General features: G+C 41.1%; 1 protein-coding gene across 1 annotated transcript in view; it reads left to right on the top strand.

Moving 5' to 3' along the window:
- dennd6a (DENN/MADD domain containing 6A) overlaps nt 1-14,071 on the top strand; it is an 87,220-nt gene that overhangs the window by 48,542 nt on the left and 24,607 nt on the right. The window contains exons 8-10 of the mRNA XM_073072247.1: nt 2,463-2,525; nt 8,980-9,035; nt 10,745-10,867. Coding sequence (XP_072928348.1) covers nt 2,463-2,525; nt 8,980-9,035; nt 10,745-10,867 — 242 coding nt within the window. The remainder of the gene's footprint in view (nt 1-2,462; nt 2,526-8,979; nt 9,036-10,744; nt 10,868-14,071) is intronic.

Below are 14,071 nucleotides of genomic sequence, written 5' to 3'. Positions count from 1 at the left end.
AATCAAGCAAGGCTGACGACTCTCTCCACAGACACATCTTGATCTCTGTGGCACGAGTTTCTTTATCATTAATGGTGGCAATTTGAAGGCGGCTTTGTATAGGAAATGTCATTGGGAACATGTTCAAGATTATTGTCATTCAACTGTATAGATGTATGACCACCAAACCTTGCTTGCCTAAGTCCCCTCAGGAAGTGCTGCTGTGCTCTCTTGACTAAAGATGGAGTTGAGTGATCAGGTAAGATAATTTGTTATATACGTTCCCAGAAACCTGATGCCACTAACTCTTTCCTTGGAGGACCCGTTTATGTGGGGTGAGGAAAGGTCACCCTGGACCTTCCTGAATTCAACAATCATCTCCTTAGCCTTGTCCACATTAAAACTCATTGTTGTGCTCGCACCATTCTACCGGCCGCTTTACTGCCTCTATATCTCCTCGACATTGTTGATGAGGCCAACCACTGTTTTGATAATTCTATTTAAGTTAGCAGTGTAGTCATGCATCAGCAGTGTGAACAGCTGCAGGCTGAGCACAGCCCTGTGGGGTGTTGGTGTTCAGCGAGATAGAGCTAGAGATGTTGCTACCAACACAGACTTTCTATCAAGAAGTCCCAAGATCCAGCTACAGGGACAAGTGTTGAGACCCATCGAGCGTAGTTTACTCATCAGCTTCTGAGGGATGATCGTATTAAGCACCACGCCAAAGTCAATAAACAGCTTCCTGGCGTATGACGCACCATTTTCCAGGTGGGACAGTTAGGGAATGGAGTGCAGAGGCTTCAGCATCATCAGTGGACCAATTTGAGCGATAAGCAGACTGGAAAAGGTCCAATATACCAGGAAGATGGGATTTACTGCAATCCATAACTGCTCAAAGCACTCATTGGGATCATTACCAAAGTAATTGTTTTTCACAACTTAACTCTTATTAATGGTATGTTCTATAAGTTTATGTTGATAAATGGGACACACTCAGGTCCTATAAATGTTCTAAATGTTTTGATATAAATGTGGATTGTTTTTACGTATGTAATACTTTTACATATAGTGATTAATGTTTTTACGTATAATGCTCAATTACAGTTTGAGGGGGATTATTCTTTGCCTTTGTGAGTTTTCACAACAGCTATCACAAGCCTATAAATAAAAAATACTGTAGTCATCCATTATTTCTCAAGTATTCTAATACTGAATAAGATGTTGTGATTTAGAATATTGTTAATGCCTCATTCAGATTATTGTGTCTGGTTCCTATGACGTGGTGATTGATATGGCTACCAAGAAAGGAGTATAGGAAATAAGAGGTCACTTGACTTTTTGAATCTGCTCTGCCATTCAGTATAATCATGGCTACAAATTCACTTTCCCATTATAAATTACTGTAAGTTGCACATTGCACATTTAGACAGAGACATAACGTAGAGATTTTTACTCCTCATGTATTTGAAGGATGTAATTAATAAGTTCAATTCAATTCTTCTCATACGCTTTGACTTAGTAACTGTATAAATGCTGATCAACCACTGCTTTAAGTGTACTTACTGTATTTGATGAATCTGCTTCCACTGTCTCCAGTGCAAAGAATTCCAGAGCTACAAAATCCTGAAAAGAGAAATTTCTCATAATTATAGAGCCATATAATGTAAAAATAGACTAATTGGCGTACCCCATTCACGTCAAACAATGAGTGCCCAACCATATTTATCGAAACATAGCATTTGGCCCATAACCTTCTATGCCCTGGCGATTCAAGTACTTGTCTGGATACTTGAATGCTGTCAACGGTGATTTACACCATTCCCTTAGGCAGTGCATTCCAAATGCTTGCCATTCCAGAGGCATCAACCATTAACCCTTTCATTCTCCTCTGGACCTGCTTCAATACCACATCCTTTCATAGATAAGGCACCCAAACTGCTCAAAATATTCCAAATGTGGGCTGACCAATGCCTCTTAAAGCCCCAGCATTACATCCATAATTTATCCTGTCTGTAATAGCATGTTTTACCAAGCTGCCTTTAGACCATATTTGCCATCCTCCAGGCATCTGGTATTTTGTTTGTGGCCAACAAAGATATAAAAATCTCAGACAAAAGTCCCAGCAATCTCTTCTCTTACCTCCCAAAGCAGCCAGGAAATTAGTCACCCTTAAGCCTGTAAAGTCATTAATACCTTCTCTGAATTATTATGGAGACTTGCCATGGAGTTCACCTTCCCCTTCACTAAATCCTCCAACTATAAGATCCTTTAATTTGCTGCAAAATATTCATTTAAATAGTAAGTTACTGATGAGCTCATCTTGGGAGGTTCTGGCCATCCACGTTGGCTCACGTTATAAGTTTCATGAGAATCAAAGGGAGTTGTTGTGAGTTCTGCAGGGAAATCCAGATCATTATAAACTAAGTTATGTAGTCTTGCAACCCAATCACCAAGGAATTCTGTTTTTGTCCGATGTATAATAGGTTAGGATCCCAACTAAGCAAGACAAACCGGGTGCAACACAAATGATACAATCTGGAGAAGAGGTAAGGGTCATTTGTGAAAAATACGTATTTTTTGACTATTGCTATAGTTTTTTTATATAACTATGACCATTAGAATGACCATTAACTATGCAACTAGGGAAACTTCCTTGATGTGATATTTTTTAAAGAACTGAGTAGTCTATATGCTATACAGTTGCATAAGTAGTTGCACTTGAAGCAACCTCACATAATTACAGTATTTAATGTACTTTGGATGGTTAAACTCTGGCCAGTTTATGCCACCTTTCATTTTTCTCAATACAATTTAATTCGATTCAAGCTTACCATACATGAATATTTATGAATACAGCCATACGAGACAGTGTTACTTTAGGGCTATGGTGCAAAGCACAGTACTGTCAGTCACGCAACACACACAAAATGCTGGTGGAATGCAGCAGACCAGGCGGCATCTATAGGAAGAAGTACAGTCGACGTTTTTTCCATCTCTTTTTCCATTATTCCTGACGAAGGGTCTCGACCTGTAACATTGACCGTACTTCTTCCTATAGATGCTGACTGGCCTGCTGCGTTCCACCAGCATTTTGTGTGTGTTGCTTGAATTTCCAGCATCTGCGGATTTCCTTGTGTTTGCATCTTTAAATTTTCCATCAGTCACACATAGCACAAAGCACACACAACATGTGCAAGATAGAAAGATACAGCCATGCAATTAAAGAGTCCAGAGCCATCTACTGCTGCAGGAATCTGCAGATGACCATGATAGAGCTTGTCTTCTGCCGAGCGAACGCTGGCGGGGCAACGCCGACTGCAGCCCGGATGTCGTGCCACGCTGCCCCCCTCACCGGCTCTGACGCTTCTCTCCTGGTGGCTGTAGACCACAACTTGAGGCCCTGAGTCCACTGAATGCTGCCGAGACCGGCAATCAACCACAACAGAGCTTGTTTCTGCCGACTGAACGCTGGGGGGCTGCAGCGACACCAGCCTGGATGCTGCGCCTTGCCACCCCTGGTGGAGCACACCAGATCTGACGCCTCCCTCCTGGCGGCTGTAAGCAGGCAACACCCAGGCTTGAGGCCTAGTCCTCGCTACAACCGAGGCCATGCGGCTCCCCTGCCAACTGCCCCTTCTCACTGCTGATAAATCAAAGAATCAAACCTGCGGCATACCACATTAACTATGTCCAAAAGGATCTTGCGATCACAAGAAAAGCAACCACCAAGAATGTCACTCACTATTAGACTGCATGCCTTTGACTCGGGCGGCAGCACACTGCACAGCTCCTTAATTTTCTCTGCCAGCGAGCAACTCACTGATGGGAGAGACCTGCAGTTCTTTCAGTTCTTAATATATAATGATCATACGCCAGTAGCACCTGTTGGTGACTCTGGAACTTATCAACAAGATTTGAAACCATTTTCTACTGCCTTTTCTTTTGCTGTATTAGAATTAAAACGTGCACTTTGTGATTCATTTATTGTTTTCTGCATCACTTTGTTTTTTTGTATATAATGGTCACAATAAAAGTTATATAAGAATTCTCACTCATCCATGACAAATTTCACGAAGCTGTTCCTAACCAGATGTTAAGTCTTTAGTTTCCCCATTTCATTTCAGCCTTGACATCTTTGGTATCTATAGAGAGTGGTTTTGTGTACTTACAACGAGTATGAATGTCTATGTAGGTATTGGGCATTGGTAATGGTAGGGCATTGAAGAATGCAGTAGGACAGAGTGATCTAGGAATAATGGTGCATAGTTCCCTGAAGGTGGAATCTCATGTGGACAGGGTGGTGAAGAAAGCTTTTGGTATGCTGGCCTTTATAAATCAGAGCATTGAGTATAGGGGTTGGGATGTAATGTTAAAATTGTACAAGGCATTGGTAAGGCCGAATTTGATTGGTGTACAGTTCTGGTCACCGAATTATAGGAAAGATATCAACAAAATAGAGAGAGTACAGAGAAGATTTACTAGAATGTTATCTGGGTTTCAGCACCTAAGTTACAGGGAAAGGCTGAACAAGTTAGGTCTTTATTCTTTGGAGCGTAGAAGGTTGAGGGGGGGACTTGATAGAAGTATTTAAAATAATGAGGGGGATAGATCGAGTTGACGTGGATAGGTTTTTTCCACTGAGAGTAGGGGAGATTCAAACAAGAGGACATGATTTGAGAGTTAGGAGGCAAAAGTTTAAGGGTAACACGAAGGGGAATTTCTTTACTCAGAGAGTGGTAGCTGTGTGGAATGAGCTTCCAGTAGAACTGGTAGAGGCAGGTTCAGTATTGTCATTTAAAGTAAAATTGGATAGGTATATGGACAGGAAAGGAATGGAGGGTTATGAGCTGAGTGCGGGTCAGTGGGACTAGGTGAGAGTAAGCGTCAGTACAGACTAGAAGGACCGAGATGGCCTGTTTCCGTGCTGTAATTGTTATATGGTTATGTAGGTTGGGCTACTCTGCCAGTTTCTACCCCTTTGACACTTTGAGGTATAATTTCACATACCTGTTGTATCCCAGCATTTTGTACAATTGTTACCAAGCTATTCAAAACTTGAGGGATATCAGAACCATGCATCTGTTGTTGTCTTGGTTGCCATGTCCACAAATTTCCATTTGGAGCCATTGGACTGTGTATAAGAATAAACATTATCAGTTTTCTTACTTCCCTTACACCCTGACACAACTTGTAGTAGCATCTGAACTACTTCCCCATTTCACGTACTTCATGTAAACATAGGCAGAAATTGGAATTAGTCAAACAGCTTTGGGAAATTAATTGAATCCAATAAGCATTACATTTTAAAAACACAAAATGCTGGCAGAACTCAGCAGGCCAGACAGCATCTATGGGAGGGGGTAGTGACGAAGTTTCGGGCCGAAACCCTTCATCAGGAGTCATTACATTTTGTTATTTCTGCACAGTAATTGTAACCACTCATATAAAATTTACATCAAATTAAGAAGGCACAGAATGTCAGCAGGGTTAATTTTATTATAGCATGTGTTCAGACTGATAGGACTTTTATCTTTCATTAATTTTAGATTAAACTAAATTCATATCTTAAAGTTCAAAGTACAAAGTAAATTTAATACCAAAGCACACATATGTCACAACCTTGAGGTTCATTTTCTTGCAGGGATACACAGTAAATCTATGAAACACATTAGAATGGATAAAAGAGCACACCCAACAGGACAGACCAGTGTGCAAAATACAACAAACTGTGCAAATACAAAATAAAATAATAATAAAAATTAAGTAAGAAATATTGAGAACATGAATTGCAGACTTCTTGAAAGTGAACCGTAAGTTGTGGGAACAGTTCAGTGTTGGGGTGAGGGAAGTAAATCCTTCTGTTCAAGAGTCTACTGGTTGAGGGGTAATACTGTTACTGAACCTGCTGGTGTGCGTCCTGAGGCCCCTGTATCTTCCTCCTAATGGCAGCATTGAGGAGAGAGCATGGCCTGAATGGTGGGAAGTCCTTGATGATAGATGCTGTTTTCCTACCACAGCGCTCCGTGTAGATGTGCTCAGTGTTGGAAGAGCTTTACCCATGATAGATAGATAGATAGATAGATACTTTATTCATCCCCATGGGGAAATTCAACTTTTTTCCAATGTCCCATACACTTGTTGTAGCAAAACTAATTACATACAATACTTAACTCAGTAAAAAATATGATATGCATCTAAATCATTATCTCAAAAAGCATTAATAATAGCTTTTAAAAAGTTCTTAAGTCCTGGCGGTAGAATTGTAAAGCCTAATGGCATTGGGGAGTATTGACCTCTTCATCCTGTCTGAGGAGCATTGCATCGATAGTAACCTGTCGCTGAAACTGCTTCTCTGTCTCTGGATGGTGCTATGTAGAGGATGTTCAGAGTTATCCATAATTGACCGTAGCCTACTCAGCGCCCTTCGCTCAGCTACCGATGTTAAACTCTCCAGTACTTTGCCCACGACAGAGCCCGCCTTCCTTACCAGCTTATTAAGACGTGAGGCGTCCCTCTTCTTAATGCTTCCTCCCCAACACGCCACCACAAAGAAGAGGGCGCTCTCCACAACTGACCTATGGAACATCTTCAGAATCTCACTACAGACATTGAATGACACCAATCTTCTAAGGAAGTACAGTAGATAGACAATATATTCTCCAAGACACATCTATAGAAGTTTGTCAAAGTTTTAGATGTCATGCCGAATCTTCGCAAATTTCTGAGGAAGTAGAGTCTCTGCCATTTTTTCTTCAAAAATTTGGCTCTTACGTGCTGAGCTCAGGACAGTCCCTCTGGAACGATAACACCAAGGAATTTAAAGTTGCTGGCCCTCTCCACCTCATCTCCTGATGAGGACTGGCTCATGGACTTACAGTTTCCTCCTCTTTGTCAATAATCAGTTCCTTGGTGTTGCTGACTTTCAGTGAGAAGTTGTTACTGTTGTGGCACCACTCTTGTATACTGGTTTGTCACCACCTTTGATTGGACAAACAACAGTGGTGTTGTCAGCAAATTTAAGCAAGGCATTGGAGTTGTGCTTAGCCGCAAAGTCGTGAGTATAAAGCAAGTAGAGCAAGAGTCTAAGCACATAGCCTTGATGTGCACCTGTGCTGCTGGAGATTGCGAAGGAGATGTTTTTGACAATCCAAATTGATGGGTCTGCAAGTGAGGAAATCGTGGATCCTACTGCACAAGGGAGTATTGAGGCCAAGGTCTTGAAGCTTATTGATTAGCTTTGAGGGGATGATGGTATTGAATGCCGAGTTGTGGTCAATAAGGAGCATCCTGATGTATGCATCTTTGCTGTCCAGTTGTTCCAGGGTTGAGTGAAGAGCCAATGAAATGGCTTCTGCTGTGGACCTGTTGTGACAGTCAGCATAATGGAGCAGACCCAAGTCACCTCCCAGACAGGAGATATGTTTCATCACGAACCTCTCAAAGCACTTCATCATTGTGGATGTAAGTGCTACTAAACAATAGACATGGAGGCAGTTACCACATTTTTCTTGTGGGCACCAGTACAATTGAAGCAGGTGGGTACCTCAGACTGCCAAAGTGAGAGGTTAAAGATACTGGTGAACATTCCAGCCAGTTGATCAGCACAGGTCTTCAGTACTCAGACAGGCCCCATCTGGGCTGGATGCTTTCTGTGGGTTCACCCTCCTGAAGGATGCTCTCACGTTGGCCTCAGACACTGAAATCTAAGGCTCATAATGGGCTGTGGGAGTTTGTGAAAGTTCTTCCATGTTTTGACAGTTGAAGTGAGTATAGAAGGCATTGAGCTCATCTGGATTTGAAGCCTTGTTGTCACCGATGTCGCTTGGTTTCACTCTGTAGGAGGTGATAGTATTCCAGCCCTGTCACAGCTGTTGAGCATCTTTCCGTGATTCTGGTATGGTCTAGAATTGCCACCGCACGTGAGGTGGCTTTCCAGAGATGGTACCTGGACCTCTTGTATTTTACTTGGTCGCCAGATCTGAATGCCACTGATCTGGCCCTCAGCAGATTGTGGATCTTACAGGTAATCCAGGGCTTCGGGTTTGGGAAGACTCTGAATGATTTTGTGGGGACACATTCACCTATGACTGTTTTTATAAAGTCCATGACAACCTTGGTATTTCATTTAAATCTTCTGATGACTCCTTGAACACACCCGAGTCCACCGACTCAAATCAATCCTGTAGCTGCTCCTCTGTGTCCCATGATCACCTCTTTGTTTTTTATCATCTTTGGGGCCTTGCTCTTTAGCCTCTGCCTGTATGCAAGTAGAAAAAGGACAGCCAAGGTCTCCTGAAATGCAGTCCAGAATAAAACAGTAGTCATTCCTCATTGTAGTGTAACAGTGGCAAGCATGTTGAGACCCCTGGTGCTGCAGGTTATATGCTGATGATTAGGCCGAGATTTCTTAAAACAAGTCTGGTTGAAGTCACTGACTATGATTTGAAGTTCATTGGGGTGGGCTTCTTGTTTGGTGATGGCTGCATTCAATATCTTAAGTGTCTCATTAAGGTTGGCTTTTGGCAGTATGTAAACTGCAGTGAGGAACATGGAGGAGAACGGTTGGTACTTAATCATGAGATGTTTCAAGTCGGGGGAACAGAAGTGTGACAAGCCAAATAAATCAGTATTTTTATAGCAACATAAGGATGGATAAATAACAATCACTGTGACAGCGCTGTTGATGTAAATGTCTGCATCAAAGAAGTTCATTGATAAATCTGTGGTGGATAGGATTCAAACTACAATGACTTCTGAAAAAATATTGTAAAGACATAGAGAAGTTTACTGTTTGTGAAACATGTTACTCCAAGAAAAATGCTGTTCTAATAAATCACTGTTTTCTTTGGAAGAATTAAGCATTTCACTGACACTGTATGTCCTTTCTTTATAAATCAGTGATCAATTATTGAGAATGTTCAGACCCAGTTAGCTCACCATAATAGTACAAATTTGCAGCATGCAATAAATTATACTGACAGTTCTTTTTTATTCTTTCAGATGGAATCACAGGTCTCCTTTGCACTTCCCACAATCCATGAAGTAGATTTGTTCAGGTAATGTAAATAGTACAGCGTTTGATCACTGAGAACAACCCCAATGAAAAGCACTTTTTCTTTGTATTTCAAAATGTTAAATGAATTATCTTCAGAATGCTGCTCATTAAGAGTATCCCATTTATACAGCTTTGCACCTGTTAGACATTGGTTGAGACTGGTATCTGCAAAAAAAAAGAAGACGATCCTACTGAAAATTATGCCATTCATATCCAGGTTGGAGATGGAACGGGGGGGGGGGGGAGGTGGAGAGGGTGGTTATCCAATGGCATGAACAATTGAGTTTAACTTCAAGTGAACCTCCCCGCTGGTGGGTTCTTTACACCTGTTCCACCACTTTCTTCCTTCTCCTTCTAACTTCAAACCCCTCTCCTTCCTGGTTCCATCCACACAGTTCATTCACAAGCTTCTCCCCCACCCCAATCTCGAACTCTCGAATGCCTCCCTGTGTGGTTCTGCTTCCACCTATCGTACAGCTTCCTCCAAGTCCCGCTATCTCCCTCACATTCGCTCTTTTGTGTTGTCTACATTTATCTATTATTCAACTGTAACTGTCGCCCAGCTCTACCTCTCCTCAGTCCACTAAGCACTTCAGTTCCCTTTCTCATTTCTTAATACCTTTCCCCTTGTTTTTAATCATCATGTCACCTCTCTATTCTCAGTCCTGATACAGAGTCTCAACCTGTAACATGGATAGTTCTTTTCCCCCCAGATGCTGCTTGATCTACTGAGTTCATCCAGCAGATAGTTTATTTCTTCAGATTCAAGCAACCACAGTCTCTTATGTCTCCAGTCAACATTTAATTTGGGAAATAATATTTGGTTTTAAGATTTTATCAAACCTGATGTCCCAAAATCTCATTGTTTGGAAGTAGTCTTCCATTAAACTCAGTAGGAGCTAAAGACCGAAGAATGAAGTGGGGGGAGGGGGGAATGGTAGCTAAAACTATTGCAAACACCCAAGAAAAATACATTTAGTATGGTACTGAGCAATGTAAATGAGGGTTTGTTTTTTTAAATGTGTTGACTTAACTGATTTCAGCTGAGATTATGGTTAAAATTACAGTTAGTATGTCTGTTTCTGGGAGAAACAAACAAGTGATTTTTTCCTTCTATCATTCTTTTTCCTGTGTTCCCAATATTTGATTAAATTGCTTCTTGTATATTACAGCATTTCTCTTGCAATAACTGCATGAAGTATATGTCATTGAAACAGGGAAACTTTCTCTGCAATTTCATTATTTTTATTCAACCAAGATATCTTTTCTCTTTCTTTCAACTTCTCTTGTTTGCCCCACCTACCCTTTAGACACGGGCCATTTTCTCTTTGGGGTCTTGTTGGTTCCCAACAAAACAAGCTCATGAGCTGTGTCCACCCCCCACCAGTCCCCTGTAGCCCTTCAATTCAATCTTTCAAATGTCCATAAACTCCTCTTAGATCCTCTTGCCATTTACCTATAGCAACGAGCCATTTAGATCAGTCAATTAACTCAGCAGCACACTTTTGGGATGTGGGAGAAAGCCCAGTGGTCATGTGAAGAATGTGCAAACCACACACAGTAACTAAGGTTGGGATCGCGCCCAAGTCCCTGGATCTGTGAGGCAGCAACACCATCTGCTACTCTACTACGCCACCCACTTTGGAACAAGCTGAAAGTTTCATGAGAAGATTAATATCAAACATTATTATACATCTTCTTCATTTGCAGGTGTTTTTGTCCAATATTTTTCCACATTCAGATGCTTTGGGAGCTGGTGTTACTTGGGGAGCCTCTTGTTGTCATGGCACCATCACCTGCTGAGTCATCTGAAACGGTTCTGGCCCTGGTTTGGTAAAGTAGCAAATTCTGTAAATAAATCTTAGAGATTAAAGATCAGTTTTTCACTATAATATGCTGTTTTTCCAATTCAGCCACAATCATTCTAATAAACATATGCATTACTTCTGACAGAGCATTAAACATGTAATATTGCAACACTCTATTTTGAAAAAAACAATTTTAAGAGTCTCCAGTCAAAATGTATTAATTCCTAGCACTTATTAATGTGGGGTACATGAAGATGCTATAAATATTAATAACCACCTCCAGTAATATGTGTGATATTCAGAATCAGAATCAGGTTTATTATCACCGGCATATGACGTGAAATTTGTTAACTTAGCAGCAGCGGCAGTTCAAAGCAATACATAATCTAACAGAGAGGAAAAAAAGATAAAATAAAACATAATAATAATAAATAAACAAGTAAATCAATTATGTATATTGAATAGATTTTAAAAATGTGCAAAAACAGAAATACTGTATATTTTTTTAAAAAGTGAGGTTGTGTCCAAAGCTTCAATGTCCATTTAGGAATCGGGTGGCAGAGGGGAAGAAGCTGTTCCTGAATTGCTGACTGTGTGCCTTCAGGCTTCTGTACCTCCTACCTGATAGTAACAGTGAGAAAAGGGCATGCCCTGGGTGCTGGAGGTCCTTAATAATGGACACTGCCTTTCTGAAACACCACTCCCTAAAGATGTCCTGGGTACTTTGTAGGCTAGTGCCCAAGATGGAGCTGACTAGATTTACAACCTTCTGCAACTTCTTTCAATTCTGTGCGGTAGCCTCTCCATACCAGACAGTGATGCAGCCTGACAGAAAGCTCTCCATGGTACAACTATAGAAGTTTTTGAGTTTATTTGTTGACATGCCAAATCTCTTCAAACTCCTAATAAATTATAGTTGCTGTCTCGCCTTCTTTATAACTACATTGATACGTTGGGACCAGGTTAGATCCTCAGAGATTTTGACACCTAGGAACTTGAAGCTGCTCACTCTCTCCACTTCTGATCCCTCTATGAGGATTGGTATCTGTTCCTTCATCTTACCCTTCCTGAAGTCCACAATCAGCTCTTTCGTCTTACTGATGTTGAGTGCCAGATTGTTGCTGTGACACCACTCCACTAGTTGGCATATCTCACTCCTGTACGCCCTCTCATCACCACCAGAGTCTACCAACAATGGTTGTATTGTCAGCAAATTTGTAGATGGTATTTGAGCTATGCCTAGCCACACAGTCATGTGTATATAAAGAGTAGAGCACCTCAGTGTTGATCATCAGCGAGGAGGATATGTTATCACCAATTTGCACGGTCTGTGGTCTTCCAGTTAGGAAGTCGAGGATCCAATTGCAGAGGGAGGTACAGAGGCCCAGGTTCTGCAACTTCTCAATCAGGACTGTGGGAATGACGGTATTAAATGCTGAGCTATAGTCGATGAACAGCATCCTGATGTAGGTATTTGTGTTGCCTAGGTGATCTAAAACCATGTAGAGAGCCTTTGAGATTGCATCTGACTTTGATCTATTGTGGCAATAGGCAAATTGCAATAGGTCCAGGTCCTTGCTGAGGCAGGAGTTCATTCTAGTCATAACCAACCTCTCAAGTGAGATTTTAATTTGGGATGCAATTTTGTGGGCCGAAGAGCCTGTATTGTGCTGTATGTTTTTCTATGTTTTCTAAACTACAATGACAATACTATAAATCTGCTTCTTTCACAAGAAGTTCTTTGTAATTCATGTGCATACATCAGCAGAGTGAAAATTGAAGCTAAAATAGTTTCTGTTGTGTATTTTAACTTGGGAAATTGGTAACTTATGATTTGTGGATAGTGTATGCGTGTACTTGCAGAGCAGTGGTGGTGAATGGAATAATGCATGCCTTTTATGCCTCTGAAGCTGAACACAATTGAAGAGCATATTCAAGAAGCTGTTTTTGTAAAAATAGGAAAAACATTCAGAACTTCTTTTTGCATGATCTAGACATAAAATGGTTACTAATTTCATTGGAAAATACAGATTGAAGCTTCTAAAATAACTTAAGCCTGCTCCTCCCAAAGAACAACTAATACAGAATAAAAATCAAAAATGTTGGAAACACTCAGAAGATCAGGGAACATCAGTGGAAAAGGAAATGGTTAACATTTCAGATCTGAAACTCTTCATCAGAACTAGGAAAGAGAAAACAAGTCAGTGATCTTCCAGCTGCCTGTCCTCCAAGAGGACCACAACCTTGTCATAGGGTTTGGAGGCTTGTGTGCCTCAATGACCTGGAGAGCTATGTTGGCTGGAGTCAGGGCCTGGTGCTTTGGCTCTTGGTGGGGTCACCCATGTCAAACAGATCAAAGGGTAGAGGCCAGACCAAGAGTGGTCCACTGGTCCTCCATGTTTGGAGGTTCAGCTCAGGGCTAACAACCCTGACTGGTCAAAAAAAAATTGTTACGGAAACAACAACAAAGAATTCTTCTATATCTGTGTACGGCGGTATTCCTGAGAGGAAGCTCTGAACACTGATCCTGGGGCACAATAGAAAAGATAACCACGGACAGACAGATATGGGGGAACCTTCACCTCTGCCCTAAATGCCAGGGGCGTAACGGGCAGTTAGTACAGTTGCCCGTCACCTTCTTGCTTTTTGCTTCAACTCCTAATTGTGCACAAAAAGTTTGTATATTAAGCTGCAATGCAAGCTTTGAAAATGGCACATCTTCCATTTGGACACATTACAGCCTTCCATACTCCATGTCAAATTCTCCAACTTTTCATCAACTTGCTCTTTCTTTCTGTAGCAGAATTGGCCAATTCTGACAATTATCCATCTGTAATCTTTAACTCAGTTTTTCCTTTCCTTTAGTACAGCCTAACCTACTACTGTAAGCATATCCCACAGTCCTGTTGTTAGCAACGCCGAACACAAGCCAAAAAGCAGAATCTGCCTCTAACTGGCACGTTAACCCATTTGAATTGATCATAACATCCCTTGTCACTTTTATCCTCCCCCCCCCCAGCTTTTCTGTTAGCTTCTGTTATCTCTTTTCCAAATTCTGAAAAAAGGGCTCAGACCTGAAACATAAAGTGTTCTTTTCATCTCACAAATGATATGATGAATGTCTTCAGCATTTTGTGATATTTTAGTTTTAATTGCACATGTATTTTACTTTGTTCATTACGTTCAGAACACAACCACCAATCTAAAACTGTTAATATTTAGTGTGTAA

Source organism: Hemitrygon akajei, chromosome 19 (assembly GCF_048418815.1).
Source record: "Hemitrygon akajei chromosome 19, sHemAka1.3, whole genome shotgun sequence".
Classification (NCBI taxonomy): domain Eukaryota; kingdom Metazoa; phylum Chordata; class Chondrichthyes; order Myliobatiformes; family Dasyatidae; genus Hemitrygon; species Hemitrygon akajei.
The sequence above is the reverse complement of the archived record's forward strand: the minus strand, read 5'-3'. Positions and strand labels throughout refer to the sequence as shown.